We start from the raw sequence: 12,457 nt of genomic DNA, 5'->3' as shown, positions 1-12,457 counted from the left end.
TTGTAAAGTGACTGTCAACATTCTCTTATTCAGCTATTCTTCATCTTCACCTATACTGGATTTGAATTTCACTTTCAGTGTTATCACTTTTTATTTCTTCCTCTTTGTTTGCAAGTCCTTCTCTTGATTAGCCATTTTTCTAAGGTGTCATTTGAGTTTATCATTGAAAGACAATGAGGCAATGCAACTATGTGCTTTGCTGTCTGTGCATGAACTGACTAAGATAATCAGTGACCAATCAGTAACAGATTTTGAAAAATAGGAATATGATTGGTCACTGATTATGAAGTATATCTGTTATTTGTGGAGTGATTCGTGAGAGCTTAAGAGCTAGCAGATAATTTTTTACATTATGCAAGTACTCACAGTTAATGTGACATGGTAAGAAAAACTTGAGCCATGCTGTTGAGGGGACTGGTGTTATATAAATAAATAATCTTGGTAACTGAAATTTGTGCAAAGCAAGGATTGCATGTATTGAATTGTGCATGCATAGAATTGGTTATGTGTGTGTGTGTTCTTTGGCATATGTGTTCTATTTTTGAGCTGCTCATATGTTTCTAAGGAGACCTTATTCAGTTTCATTCTTGTTCATTAAAGATAGTCTCATCAATGGTTTTGTGACTGGTCAATGGAGATTGTCAGTAATTTCTTACATAGGAAAGCATTGTAATCTATTATTTAAAAAGTATTATTACACTAGTTTGTTTGTGAAATACCACAGCCTTCAACATGAAATTTAGCTTATGTAAATCTTTGTTGAAGAGATACTGAAAATATTTTTATTTTAGGATTAAAACATTTTAAGTTAATGAAAACATGATGTAAGTTTAAGAGTTTTGAATTTATTTTATACCACGTAGTTAACTTAATGGGGAAAACGGCCTTCATATATTTATTTAATTTGAAGGTATAAAAATCAATACATATGGCACTGTGACGTCTTTTAAATTCAGTAAGTTTATTCATCTAAGAATTCTGAATTGTGATTAATAGTACTTATTCAACATAAACACTCAATTTGTGAGTTTTTAATTTCTTCAAAATTGTTTCCTATGCTCATTTGAAAATCTCCTAATCATTTTCTTTATAGATGATACAGTTTAGTATGATAATCACATATTAGGTTGTATAGAATATTTTAAATGTTTTTATTTAAATAGTAACTACTCATAGCCAATTTATTAGGAGATATTTTCTATACTTCTATAAAATAAGGAACTTTAAAAATGCTTCTAGGGCTTCCCTGGTGGCGCAGTGGTTGGGAGTCTGCCTGCCGATGCAGGGGACACGGGTTCGTGCCCCGGTCTGGGAAGATCCCACATGCCGCGGAGCGGCTGGGCCCGTGAGCCATGGCCGCTGAGCCTGCGCGTCTGGAGCCTGTCCTCCGCAACGGGAGAGGCCACAACAGTGAGAGGCCCGCGTAACGCAAAAAAAAAAAAAAAAAAAAAAAAAAAAAAAAAATGCTTCTACATTTCTGTGTTTTACTGCTCTAACACTATAAATGTGCTTTCCCCTGCTATGTGTTCCCAGTTACCATAGACTCTATCTATTCTTCATTTACTCAGTTGAGACACAGGTCTAGCCTTGTCCTCATGGAACTTAGAATCCAGTAGGGCAGGACATACAAACAACAATAAACATTGCAGATGAGCTAACTATATAGTATATTAGAAGGTGATACATGTGGTAAAGAAAAATTTAAAGCAATTTCAAATAGAGTAGTCAGGGTCCAGAAGTAGTACAGGTAATGAACAATATGTCTGGAGTAAGAGTGTTTCACACAGAGTGTAAGATCCTGAGGTGGAAACACGCTTAGTATATTGATGTAACAGAGGAATGCAGTGATGGTGGAGCAGAGCAGTGGAGTGTAAGTAGTAGGAGATAAGGTTGGAGAGTAACAAAGAACCAGTTACTATAAATTCTTATAGACTGTTGTAGGAACTTTGATTTCTACCCTGAGAGAACTGAGGTGCCATTGGAGGATTTGTAGAGGGGATATATTATCTGACACATTACAGGATCTCTCTGATTGTTGCATTGAGAACAAACCCAAGCGGAACGAAAGCAGGGGTAGGGAAACCAGTTAGGTGAGAAATGATATTGACTTGGACTAGGGAGGCAACGATAGACATCTTAAGGAGTGATTAGATTCTACATATATTTTGAAAGTAAAAGTGATTAGATTTTCTGATTGATTGGACATAGAGTATGAAAGAAGAGATGAGTGAGAATACTTCCAAGAGTTCTGACCTAGGGTTCAGATTTTTGACCTCAGAAAATTGTAGGAGGAGTAAGTTTCAGAGGAAAATCAGGAACTTAGTTTGGAGCATGTAAATTCTGAGATGCTTATTAAACTTTCAGATGTTAAAGTTCAATAGATTATCGGATTTAGGACTCTGGTGGACCACAACTGAGGGATTCAAGTGAAGATATTAATTACAGTTTCATTAGGATATGGGACATGTTTGTCTTGTTTATTCCAGTGTGCCCCGTATCTATACAATGTTAATACTTAGAAGGTACTTAAGAAATAGCTATTGAGTGAATGACTACAAATGTAGTGATTTGTGTGCTGGTAAATGTTTAACCACAAGCACTCTAAGGAAAAAAAAAACCACAGAAACAAAACAAAACTCATGACTTCTAGCATTTGCAAATTTCTGTGGTGTAAATACTCCTACCATGATTTCAAGCTACCAAAGTAACATCACTAAATGCAGAGTTGAGAAGAAATGTGCACAATTGATTCCCTCTAGCAAGTATAAATCAGCTCCAGAGCACAATTGAGCCCTTTGCTGCTTAGTGATAAAATCAGATACACATTTTCCTTACTTACAGGTATGCGTAAAAGAAAAATTTAAATAACCTTGATACTTGGGCAGATTTGAAGGTAAAAAAAGTCATAGATAATAATACAAACTCAAAATGGGGGACTTCTTAAGCAAATATTTAAAAACTTTTGTCATATACCAGACTAAATAATAGAAATACTGAGCTAATTTATCCCTGTATCTTTAGGCAGTCTTCTAAATTACTCCACATAGGTGTGATATCTTTACATAATTCCTGGGGAAAAGATTTCACAGTTTACAAAATAATCCATTGTAATGTGAAGGTACTCTTTTGCCACAGATGTCTTCATGATTTCTAAATTAGCCTAGAAAGTGTATTTTAAATGTTTCCATAAAACATCTATCACTAATAATCTATACAAAGTTTAATCAAGTTTTTCTCTCCTTGAGTCTAAACTCTTTAGCGTGTATCTCAGAGTCATTATTAGGTCCTTAGACAGTATTTATTTATTTAATTAATATTTAAAAATTTTTATACTGATAAAATATACCAAACAAAATTTACCATTGTAACTATTTTTAAGTGTACAGTTCAGTGGTACATTCACATTATTGTGCAACCATCACCACCATCCATCTTCAGAACTTTAATTAATTAGCAATGTATTTTGTTTCATGTAAAAGAAGTACATTTTGTTGTAGATAATTAGAAAAGGAAAAGTATAAAGGAAAACAAAATTACCCAAAATCTCAGCATTCAGAGAAAATCAAATCTATATCTACCTGATTGCACATATAGAATTATATCAGACTGTTAAATCCATAGTCTAAAAATTCATCGTGTGTTAGAGATCCTGCTGAATCTAAAGTGGGATTCAGACTCTGTGTCTAATGAAGTGGTGGGGCTTCAAACCCCAGTTGTATATTTTGCACCATTTATCCAACATACCAGTGAGCAAGCCTCAGTAAGAATGGTGTATTCTCAAAGCAATGAGGCATAGGGAAGTAGGGAAACAATTCCTCATCCTGGACATTTGGTTTAGAGCTGAGCCCCAGGGAGAGAGAGTTGCAAGTAGAAGATGAAGGAACACTGGTCTTTAAGAATTTGTTAATGGAGCAAAGATTAAGGACAAGATAATTCCTCCAAATTCTATTTGGAACACAAATAGACATCACAAAAACTTCAGGCAGAGGGCAGTTTGTAATTTATGACTTCTGCAGATTTGGATGCAATATGCCCAAAACAACTGGAGAAAGGCATGGCTTCTTCCAGAGACACTATTATGTTCTGTACCAAAGTGCTGACATTGCTGTTTCTTTCTTTCTCTCTCTCTGGCCAGGGTATGGTGAGGAGAAGGGAAGTGCTAAGGAGGACTACTGATGAACTCTCATCAGACTTTCCTAGGGATTCTTTGAAATAATTGGAGACTAGAAAGAAATGGTTTATAAGCAAAGGTTATAAAAGGATTAAAAATGTTTGGATATGCATGTTAATGTTAGCACATTTATATACATGTGCCTAGAGACTTGAGAGAACTGATGTTATATTCAAATGTAATTTTAAAATTTCTACATGGAATTTCATTTTTAGATGCCTCATCATTCATTTCTTTTTGTTGAGCTTTTTAGTTGTTTTCAGTTCTTTGAATTTTGATTTGAAAAATATCTTTGAACATGTTGGAAAATTGCACCCTGAAAGATTTTTGACAATATATACCCAACTGTTAGATTAAACCATATGAAATGTTAATTGACATTTTAAACTATTAAAAACTGACAATTACATATGGTTCAATCTAAAATCATGTGTTAAAATGCCATGTTTACTACAACTTAGCAATCTCTGCCGATTTTAATGGAAAAAAGTTATATCTCATCACTTTAATTTTTATTTGATTACTTTTATGATTCTTTTATTCAGGAATCTGGATTGTGTGCTCACCATGTGCAAAACAGTATGATAGGCATAAGGATACAGTAAAGACTAAGAACAGAGGGAACTTGTCTTTATGATGTTTATAAGTTTATTAGAGGAAATTATTAATCAAGTATTCTTAATTTAATATATAAAAATGCTATGTCTAACATGTGCTAAGAGAATCTACAAAGTGACATTTAATTTAAATTGGGAGGCTTATGGAACGTTTCCCTGTGAAATGAGATTCAAGTTGTTATCTAAATGAGGAGTATGTTCAACTAATGAGGAATGGGCAGAAGGGAATTTGAGACAGAAGGAAAATTGTGTTTAAAGGCTTTATGGCAAAAAGATAGCATCATACATTTAGGCACTTGAAAGAGGATCAGAGTGGCTAGAACAAAGATTAGGAAGTTGAGGTATAGTATGAATTGAAGTTGGACAGGTCAAGGAACCAGGCTATCCAAGGTATTATTATCTGGATTAAGAATATTCTTCTTCTCATAACAGCAATGGGAAAACATTGTAGCACTAAGTAGGAGTGCAGAAACATCTTCTTATATATACTAAGGTGGATTAAGATTAGATGTGGGGAGACCAATTAAGAGGTGTTTTTAGTAGTCCAAGAAAGATGTGATAGTAGCTTGGACTATGGAAGTGGGGGTAGAGTCAGAAAGAAGGTAATAGATTGGGAGCTATTTGAACAACTGAATGGATGCTTGTACTGTTTATTGAAATGGGGAACACTGGAAGAGGAAGGGGTTTGGAGGTAAGATAATGGGTTTGGAGGAGTTTGAGGAGCTTTTCAGACCCCAAGTGGAAACGTCAGGTACACGAGCAGACCTCAAAGATGGTTTAGAGGATTTTAAGCTGGTGATCCATTTACTTTTTGAGTTTTAAAACATATGTATGTATTATTTCTATCTTATATGTACCTACTGTAATTTAAACAATTAAAGTAAAAATGTTATAGAGTAAGATAAACATCTATATCTTCATAACATATAATGTCCAAGTTTTATAATTTGTTCAATAAATTTTAATAACCCTGTATGGTAAATTTAAAATGACATGATAATGTGGTACTATTTTAGTAATTAAAAAATATATCTTTATTTATGTATGTACATAATGTAATATGTGAGATATACATATCACAAAAAATGAAGGGAGAGTTGAAATGTGAACATGAAGATCATAGATAGGCTATATTTGGGGTGTAGGACAATTAAAGGTAAATTTAACTTTCTAATATTTCTATTTTTAATTGTTTTCACTGTGCATGTATGATCCTTATAAGGCATGAGGGGAAAATAAGTTTCAATAAGAGACTGGTATAGAGGATGGATCAGGATCAGAGACTGGGGACTGGAATGAGAATGATTTGTAGAGCTTTTGCCATATGTTACAACTTTGAATTATCTGATTCTCAAGCTATATCCAAAGTTCAGGTGGAAAAAAATGCTTTTGGAGGAAATACATTTTATCCTTTTTTGTAGTTTTTTCAGTGCAACAAACCAGACCATCTGGAAACTGTGCTCAGATAGAGGTTTTACCCTGAGAATATTCACTGAGTTCTGCTTTGGCATATGTCTTTGGCCTACTCAGAGGAATGCTAAGCAAACACCTATGGGAAATCTTCTTTTGCATTTATGACACTGTGGTTGAGGACACTGTCCTCTTAATTGCCCATACAAAGAATTTCTTGAAACTCAAATATCAGAAATTCCTAAGCCCTTAAGGAATGTGTATATATTGTTTATACGGACAGTGTAAACAAATTTACTGATTTTATTTCCTTTTTTGTTTGTTCACTAAGAGGCTCAGAGACATATTTGAAGCTTAGCTTTCATAAATGATTGGGACTCTTTGACCTGAATGTCCATGTTATAACTTCACTCCCATCTTGTTTCTATTTTCTCCCTTTCTATCTTTTCCAGTTTTAATTTTTCATTCATTTATATTTGTCTACTTTATTGTATGGATTGTTATGTGTCTTCTATAATTCAAAAGAAAACCAATTAGATAATAGAAAAAATGGAAACTGTTCATTCAAAAGTGAAAAATGAAGCTGTGGGTTTGAATGAGATTACTTAGAAATAGAGAATAAAGTAAGGACAAAATCAGGTCCAGGATTTGGTATTGTGGAACCTATGCATTTAATTACTACATAGAGGCAGAGAATTAGAAATAATTCTAATTATTGAGAATTAATAATGCCATGGAAGAGAGGCTGAGGGGGTAGGAGGCGATCAGGACAGTTGGAAGCCAAGAGGCAATAGCCACCTGTGAGGAATACTACTAAAAGGTCAAGGAAGTCTAGGATTAAAATGCTCACTGGATTTCTCAATAAGGCTCTTTGGGTAGAGTGTTGGGAAAAGAGTTCAGATTTGAATGTCTTGAGAAGCAAATAACAGGTGAAAAATGGAGATGCAGAATATAAGCAATCCATAATTTAATGTTTGTCAGACACTTTTATTTCTTCTTTTGTGAATTGTTTGTTACTTTTGTTCTTTTTATATTAGAGATATATATTTTTATTAGTGTGTAAGAATATGTTATATATTCAGCATTTTTTATACTGTGTCTGTTAAATATGATATAAACTCCTTTTTCTACCAGTGTTGTTAATGTAACATTGATATCAACTGGAGTTCTGCTAGTTATCTAAGAGACACTTCTGATTTCACCTTACTTTGTGATAATTTTATGTTTCATTCATTCAATTAATACACATTTATTGCTTTCATTATATACTCAGGATTAATTTTATAAGAATTTTCACTTGAATTTGAATTTGTTTGATAGTTTTAATCGAACTTTCATAGCACACTACAGCAGTAATTTTAGTGACTGCAAATGGGGTATTTTAAAATCCTTGAATAAGAACTACAAATTGTAAAAGGAGCTAAAGATTCATAAAAATTTTTCTAAAAGTAATCTTTTCCAAAGCATAGTTGTAGTTACTATTTTGCAAAGAATGCAAATGTAAACCAGTTTATCTTGGGCTAAGCTCATGCAGTTTATCATCTGGGCTAAATAATGAGTCAAGTCTTATTGTAATAAAGAATATAACTGCTCAGGCACTAGAATTAAAGACTGATAAAGATGTTTTTTAAAAAAAATTTACCAAAGTATTTATAACCATAATATTTAAAGCAATGGTAAAATTTACCACAATACATTTAGATAATTTGTTACCACATTCAGGCCTTATGATTTTTTATGACTATATATTTTTATCTGTCCATAATAAGCTTCAAAAGAAATAGAGGTTCTATGAATACTTTGCATAACAGCTTTATGAGAAGCAAATTTTTTAAACTATAGCATATAAGATAACTTTTTATCTATTTGGCTAAAAATATAACTTACTTCAGTTAGATTAAATATTTATTTTACTAATTATTTATGTCAGGTGTCCCTGGGTTTGAAGAATATAAAGTATTTTTTGCTGTGTTTGTTAATGCTTTTGAATTATTAAATAAAACATATTAAATTACTTCCTTAAGGTTTCCAGGTAAAAAACAGTGACTGTCACTTAAAAAATTCTTTAAATATTTTAATCAATACTGGACCCTATGCCCCGAAATTGTCCCTTACCATATGTTAATAAACCTTCTTAGAGTTTCTAACTTAACTTCAAAAATGTGCTTAGAAAATGGAAGAAAATATTTTCTATTTTCTAATATCCCTGTATGTCAAGTGGGATATGCCATACATTTTTAAAAAGATAATATTTCTGTTATAAACTGTTCTATTAATTTTCTAACACCTGCATTCTTAATTAAAACATAGGTAATATATATGTAAGATGTGTTATATATAAAGTAGAGCAAGATTAGAGGCAATTTCACTTGTTCTCCAACTTGGGGCTAATTTTATTGCTTTTTGTACTCACCTCTGTCCCTACAAAAATGAAGGGGTGAGATACTTGTGGAAAATCAGAGATAAAGGGGAAAGGAAGATTGGCAGTTTCAGAGGCTTTTCTTTTTTTTTTTTTTTATCCGATAGGCGGGCCTCTCACTGTTGTGACCTCTCCTGTTGCGGAGCACAGGCTCCGGACGCGTAGGCTCAGCGGCCATGGCTCACGGGTCTAGCCGCTCCGCGGCATGTGGGATCTTCCCGGACCGGGACACAAACTCGTATCCCCTGCATCGGCAAGCGGACTCGCAACCACTGCGCCCCCAGGGAAGCCCTCAGAGGCTTTTAAAATGTGGTTTTATGCTTACTTATCCTAGTTAGTGGCAACTAACCACTGCTCCTTCAATTTAACCCCCTGGGCGTGGCATTTGAAAATTGTTTCTAAAGCTTTATGTCATCAAGACCTCTATGATCACTATTTCAAAATAGTAAACACAGAGGATGGACTTACGGAAAAAAAAAGTAGTTTTTTCTTATTCTCATAATGGTGGCTTAATGTAGTAAGAATTAATATTAAGCCTCATTTTACTTTGAACAAGTTTAATATAGAAAAAAAGTGTTTTTTTTATTTTCACAGATGAGGACATAGTTACTTGAAGTTAAAGTGACTTCAATCCCCTCCGCCGGCCTCCATGCATCCCCCTTGCAAGCTGCCAATCATAAAATGAAGACTAAAATCAACTGGTGTGTTTCTTTTTTTAGCATAACATTGAATTAAAATGTAACTATCAGTAACAGGTAGAGGTTTACCATTGTGTTAACACAGTATGCATAGTCCATAATGTTCAATATGAGAAAGAAAAAAAATACACAGAAATTTCATAAACTGGAACCTGAGGACAACTGTTGGAGGTCTCTCCAGCTTCTTAAAATTGCTTGAGAATCTCAGAATCCCCACTGTAGATGGGGGTACATTCTAAAAGATTATCTTCAACAGTTATAAAGCGGTGTGCCTCATTTCTTTCTTTTTTTTTTTTTTTTTGCGGTACGCGGGCCTCTCACTGTTGTGGCCTCTCCTGTTGCGGAGCACAGGTTCTGGACGCGCAGGCTCAGCGGCCATGGCTCACGGGCCCAGCCGCTCCGTGGCATGCAGGATCTTCCCGGACTGGGGCACGAACCCGTGTCCCCTACATCGGCAGGGAAGCCCGGTGTGCCTCATTTCTTAACCACTTATTCTTTGGGCTTTTTGTTGCCCATCATCTGAATGATTTGGATGCCATCTTCCAGACACAGGGTTTACCCATCTCATGGCCTTCACAGATTACTGAAAGTGAAATCTACCTGAAACACTGTGGAAACTGCTAGCTGACGGCAATCATTTGGAGGGAGCTTATTGCCTCTGATGGATCCTCCATAACTGGGAGATCGAACCAGTGCTGGCCTTGGGGCAAGGATGGGGAAGGGGATGGACCAACAAACCAGAGGGAGGAGAAGGGTAACTTATTCATTTCTCTGACAGAATAACGACTGACAGAAGGAAAGCCAAAAAGTACATTTTACAGATAACATAATTTTTGTGGCAATTGCTTGAAGCCATCTGAGAAAATGTGCGAGTACTAAGCGTTTCTAACTGAGTTTGTCCTACTTGGAATGACAGATTTTCCCCATCTCTCTCATTCACCTTCTTCAGTCCTTCTAGATGCCCTTAATGGGGATCAGGGGGATTAGGGTGGGAGTGGGGAGGCCGTAGAAGCAGAAACCAGTTCAGCCATTAGAAGACTACAAATGGGTTAGTGACCTCCTTTCTTCAAGAACTTTTAACTGGTCCCTTTCCTTTTATCAAACCCATTTTGTCACCATTTCCTTTGTAACCTTATCCCACCGCCCAGCTCCTCTCTCCCTCCCCCTCTTCCTCCCTCCCAGTCTTCTCACCTGTCCACTGCAATGGCCGTCATAGAGTAGATGCTGGCGAACACCGCTGTAATAGGAAAGAAGTTCTGGAAGCGACAGTAGTTGGCGCCGAAGTACCACTCGCTGTGAAGCGCATAGATGAAGTTGACCAATGTGTTGAAGGCGGCCATGGAGGCGTCGGAGAAAGCCAAGTTCACGAGGAAGTAGTTGGTGACGGTCCGCATGCGCTTGTGGGCCAGGATGATCCAGATGACGATGAGATTCCCGAAGACCGCCACGGCCACCACCACGCCGTACGCTAGGGACCAGAGCGCAATGCGCCAAGACGGCTGCACGAACTGGTTGGTGAGGTTGGCCCGGAACTGCGAAGGCGCCGCGGAGGCCGCGGCCAGTCCCAGCGTGGAAGAGGAAGAGGAAAGATTGCCGGCTTGGGCTAGCAGTTGCAGCCACTCGGGGTCAGCCTCTCCCGCCGCTGCCCCAGCCTCGAGCGCGGCACTCGGGTTCCCGGCGTCCGCACCCGCTGTTCCCCCGTCCGTCCAGTTCGCGGCTACGGGGAGCGAGGCCATAGCGATGGGTCGGCAACCCGGTTCCCCTCGCTCAACCACTGCCCGCCCGGGCAGTCTCCCTCGAAGTTCTTCTCTGCTTCCCGGTAGCTTTGCTGCTCAGTGGACCTCAGCCCCGCCCGAAAGCGGGGTAGAAAGGTACTCACAGCTCTTTCTGGTTAAGGGATGCTTTGAACCTGCAGGTGATGGGGAGAAGGAAGGCACTTTCCCCGAGGAGTCTGCGAACCTAGCAGGCAGGCAGGATGAGACAGTTGGAAAAAGAGATGCTAAGGGCTGTCGCCCGCGGAGAACTCCGGGGTCGCCCCTGCGCGAGTTCCCGGGCACCGGCTGGAGCGCCGAGGATCGGGGGCTGCTGCGAGCTTTATAGTTTGTTATAGTGCCCTACTTCCGTGACGTTGTGCGGAACTGACGAGCCCCTTCTTGGAATAAGATTGCCCTCCTTTCCTCCACCCCCGCCCTTTGGGTTTCATTCATTCGCTACTCGGCGAGTTGATACACCGAAGGAAGGGCTGCACTTTCTCATACGTAAAATCATTACAAGATTGTTTTCCGTCTTTTAACTTCAAGATAGTTTGCTGAGGTCCCTGCTTTCAGACATTTACTGTGGACTATTCTTTTCTAAACCAGTTTAACCATTCACCCGTAAAGCAAAGGCACGATCCCCGGAGATTTTTCAGCTAGGGCTAGAGCATGTGTGGGTGCAGCCTGCTGAGGACTGTGGACACCGAGAGCCGCGCGCTTTGTTAGGTGCCACTGGTTTTTGGAATTTCACTCAACTTTCTGCTCGTGTGTTTCTATTCTCCCTTCTCAGATCCCGTTTCTTCTCGTTCCCCCTTCCCAAATCCACCCATTTCCCCTCTTCCTCTAATCTCTATCACCAGAAATCTGACCCCTCCTCTCCCCCAGGCAGAGAGAGACTATGGTTTTTCCTGGAAGATTCTGCTCGGGTTGGAATGCCATAAAACAATGAGGGTAAATCAGAGATTCCAAGATGTAGATTTTCTTGAAACACAAGGACAAGACTTGAATTTCTTCATTGCTCTGGGATGAAAGTATCCTGTAAGCAATCTAAATACATACACATGGCTATACGGTTTTGGACATTTGGAGCCTTAGTTTTCAGGGCCTGACCATGAGGACACACTGATGAGGATGCAAGAATAACCTTAATTTCCTGGGCAGACAGGCAGGCCTGACTTTTGAGCTTTGGGTGAGAGCAGGTGAGCTGGAGTGTTCTGTGGAGTGCAAGCTGGAGCCTGTGCTTAGGTGGATCTCAAAAACAATTTATCAAGATGTTCTGGGGGGCTTCCCTGGTGGCGCAGTGGTTGAAAGTCCTCCTGCCGATGCAGGGGACACGAATTCGTGCCCCAGTCCGGGAAAATCCCACATGCCGCGGAGCGGCTGGGCCT

At 38.1% G+C, this 12,457-nt stretch overlaps 1 protein-coding gene across 1 annotated transcript in view; it reads right to left on the bottom strand.

Annotated features, from left to right (window-relative positions):
- TACR3 (tachykinin receptor 3) overlaps window positions 1-11,589 on the bottom strand; it is a 68,855-nt gene extending 57,266 nt beyond the window's left edge. Inside the window, exon 1 of the mRNA XM_032632838.1 lies at window positions 10,507-11,589. Coding sequence (XP_032488729.1) covers window positions 10,507-11,051 — 545 coding nt within the window. The 5' untranslated portion in view covers window positions 11,052-11,589. The remainder of the gene's footprint in view (window positions 1-10,506) is intronic.
- Window positions 11,590-12,457: the final 868 nt, after the last annotated feature.

Source organism: Phocoena sinus, chromosome 5, assembly GCF_008692025.1.
Source record: "Phocoena sinus isolate mPhoSin1 chromosome 5, mPhoSin1.pri, whole genome shotgun sequence".
Classification (NCBI taxonomy): Eukaryota; Metazoa; Chordata; class Mammalia; order Artiodactyla; family Phocoenidae; genus Phocoena; species Phocoena sinus.
The sequence above is the reverse complement of the archived record's forward strand: the minus strand, read 5'-3'. Positions and strand labels throughout refer to the sequence as shown.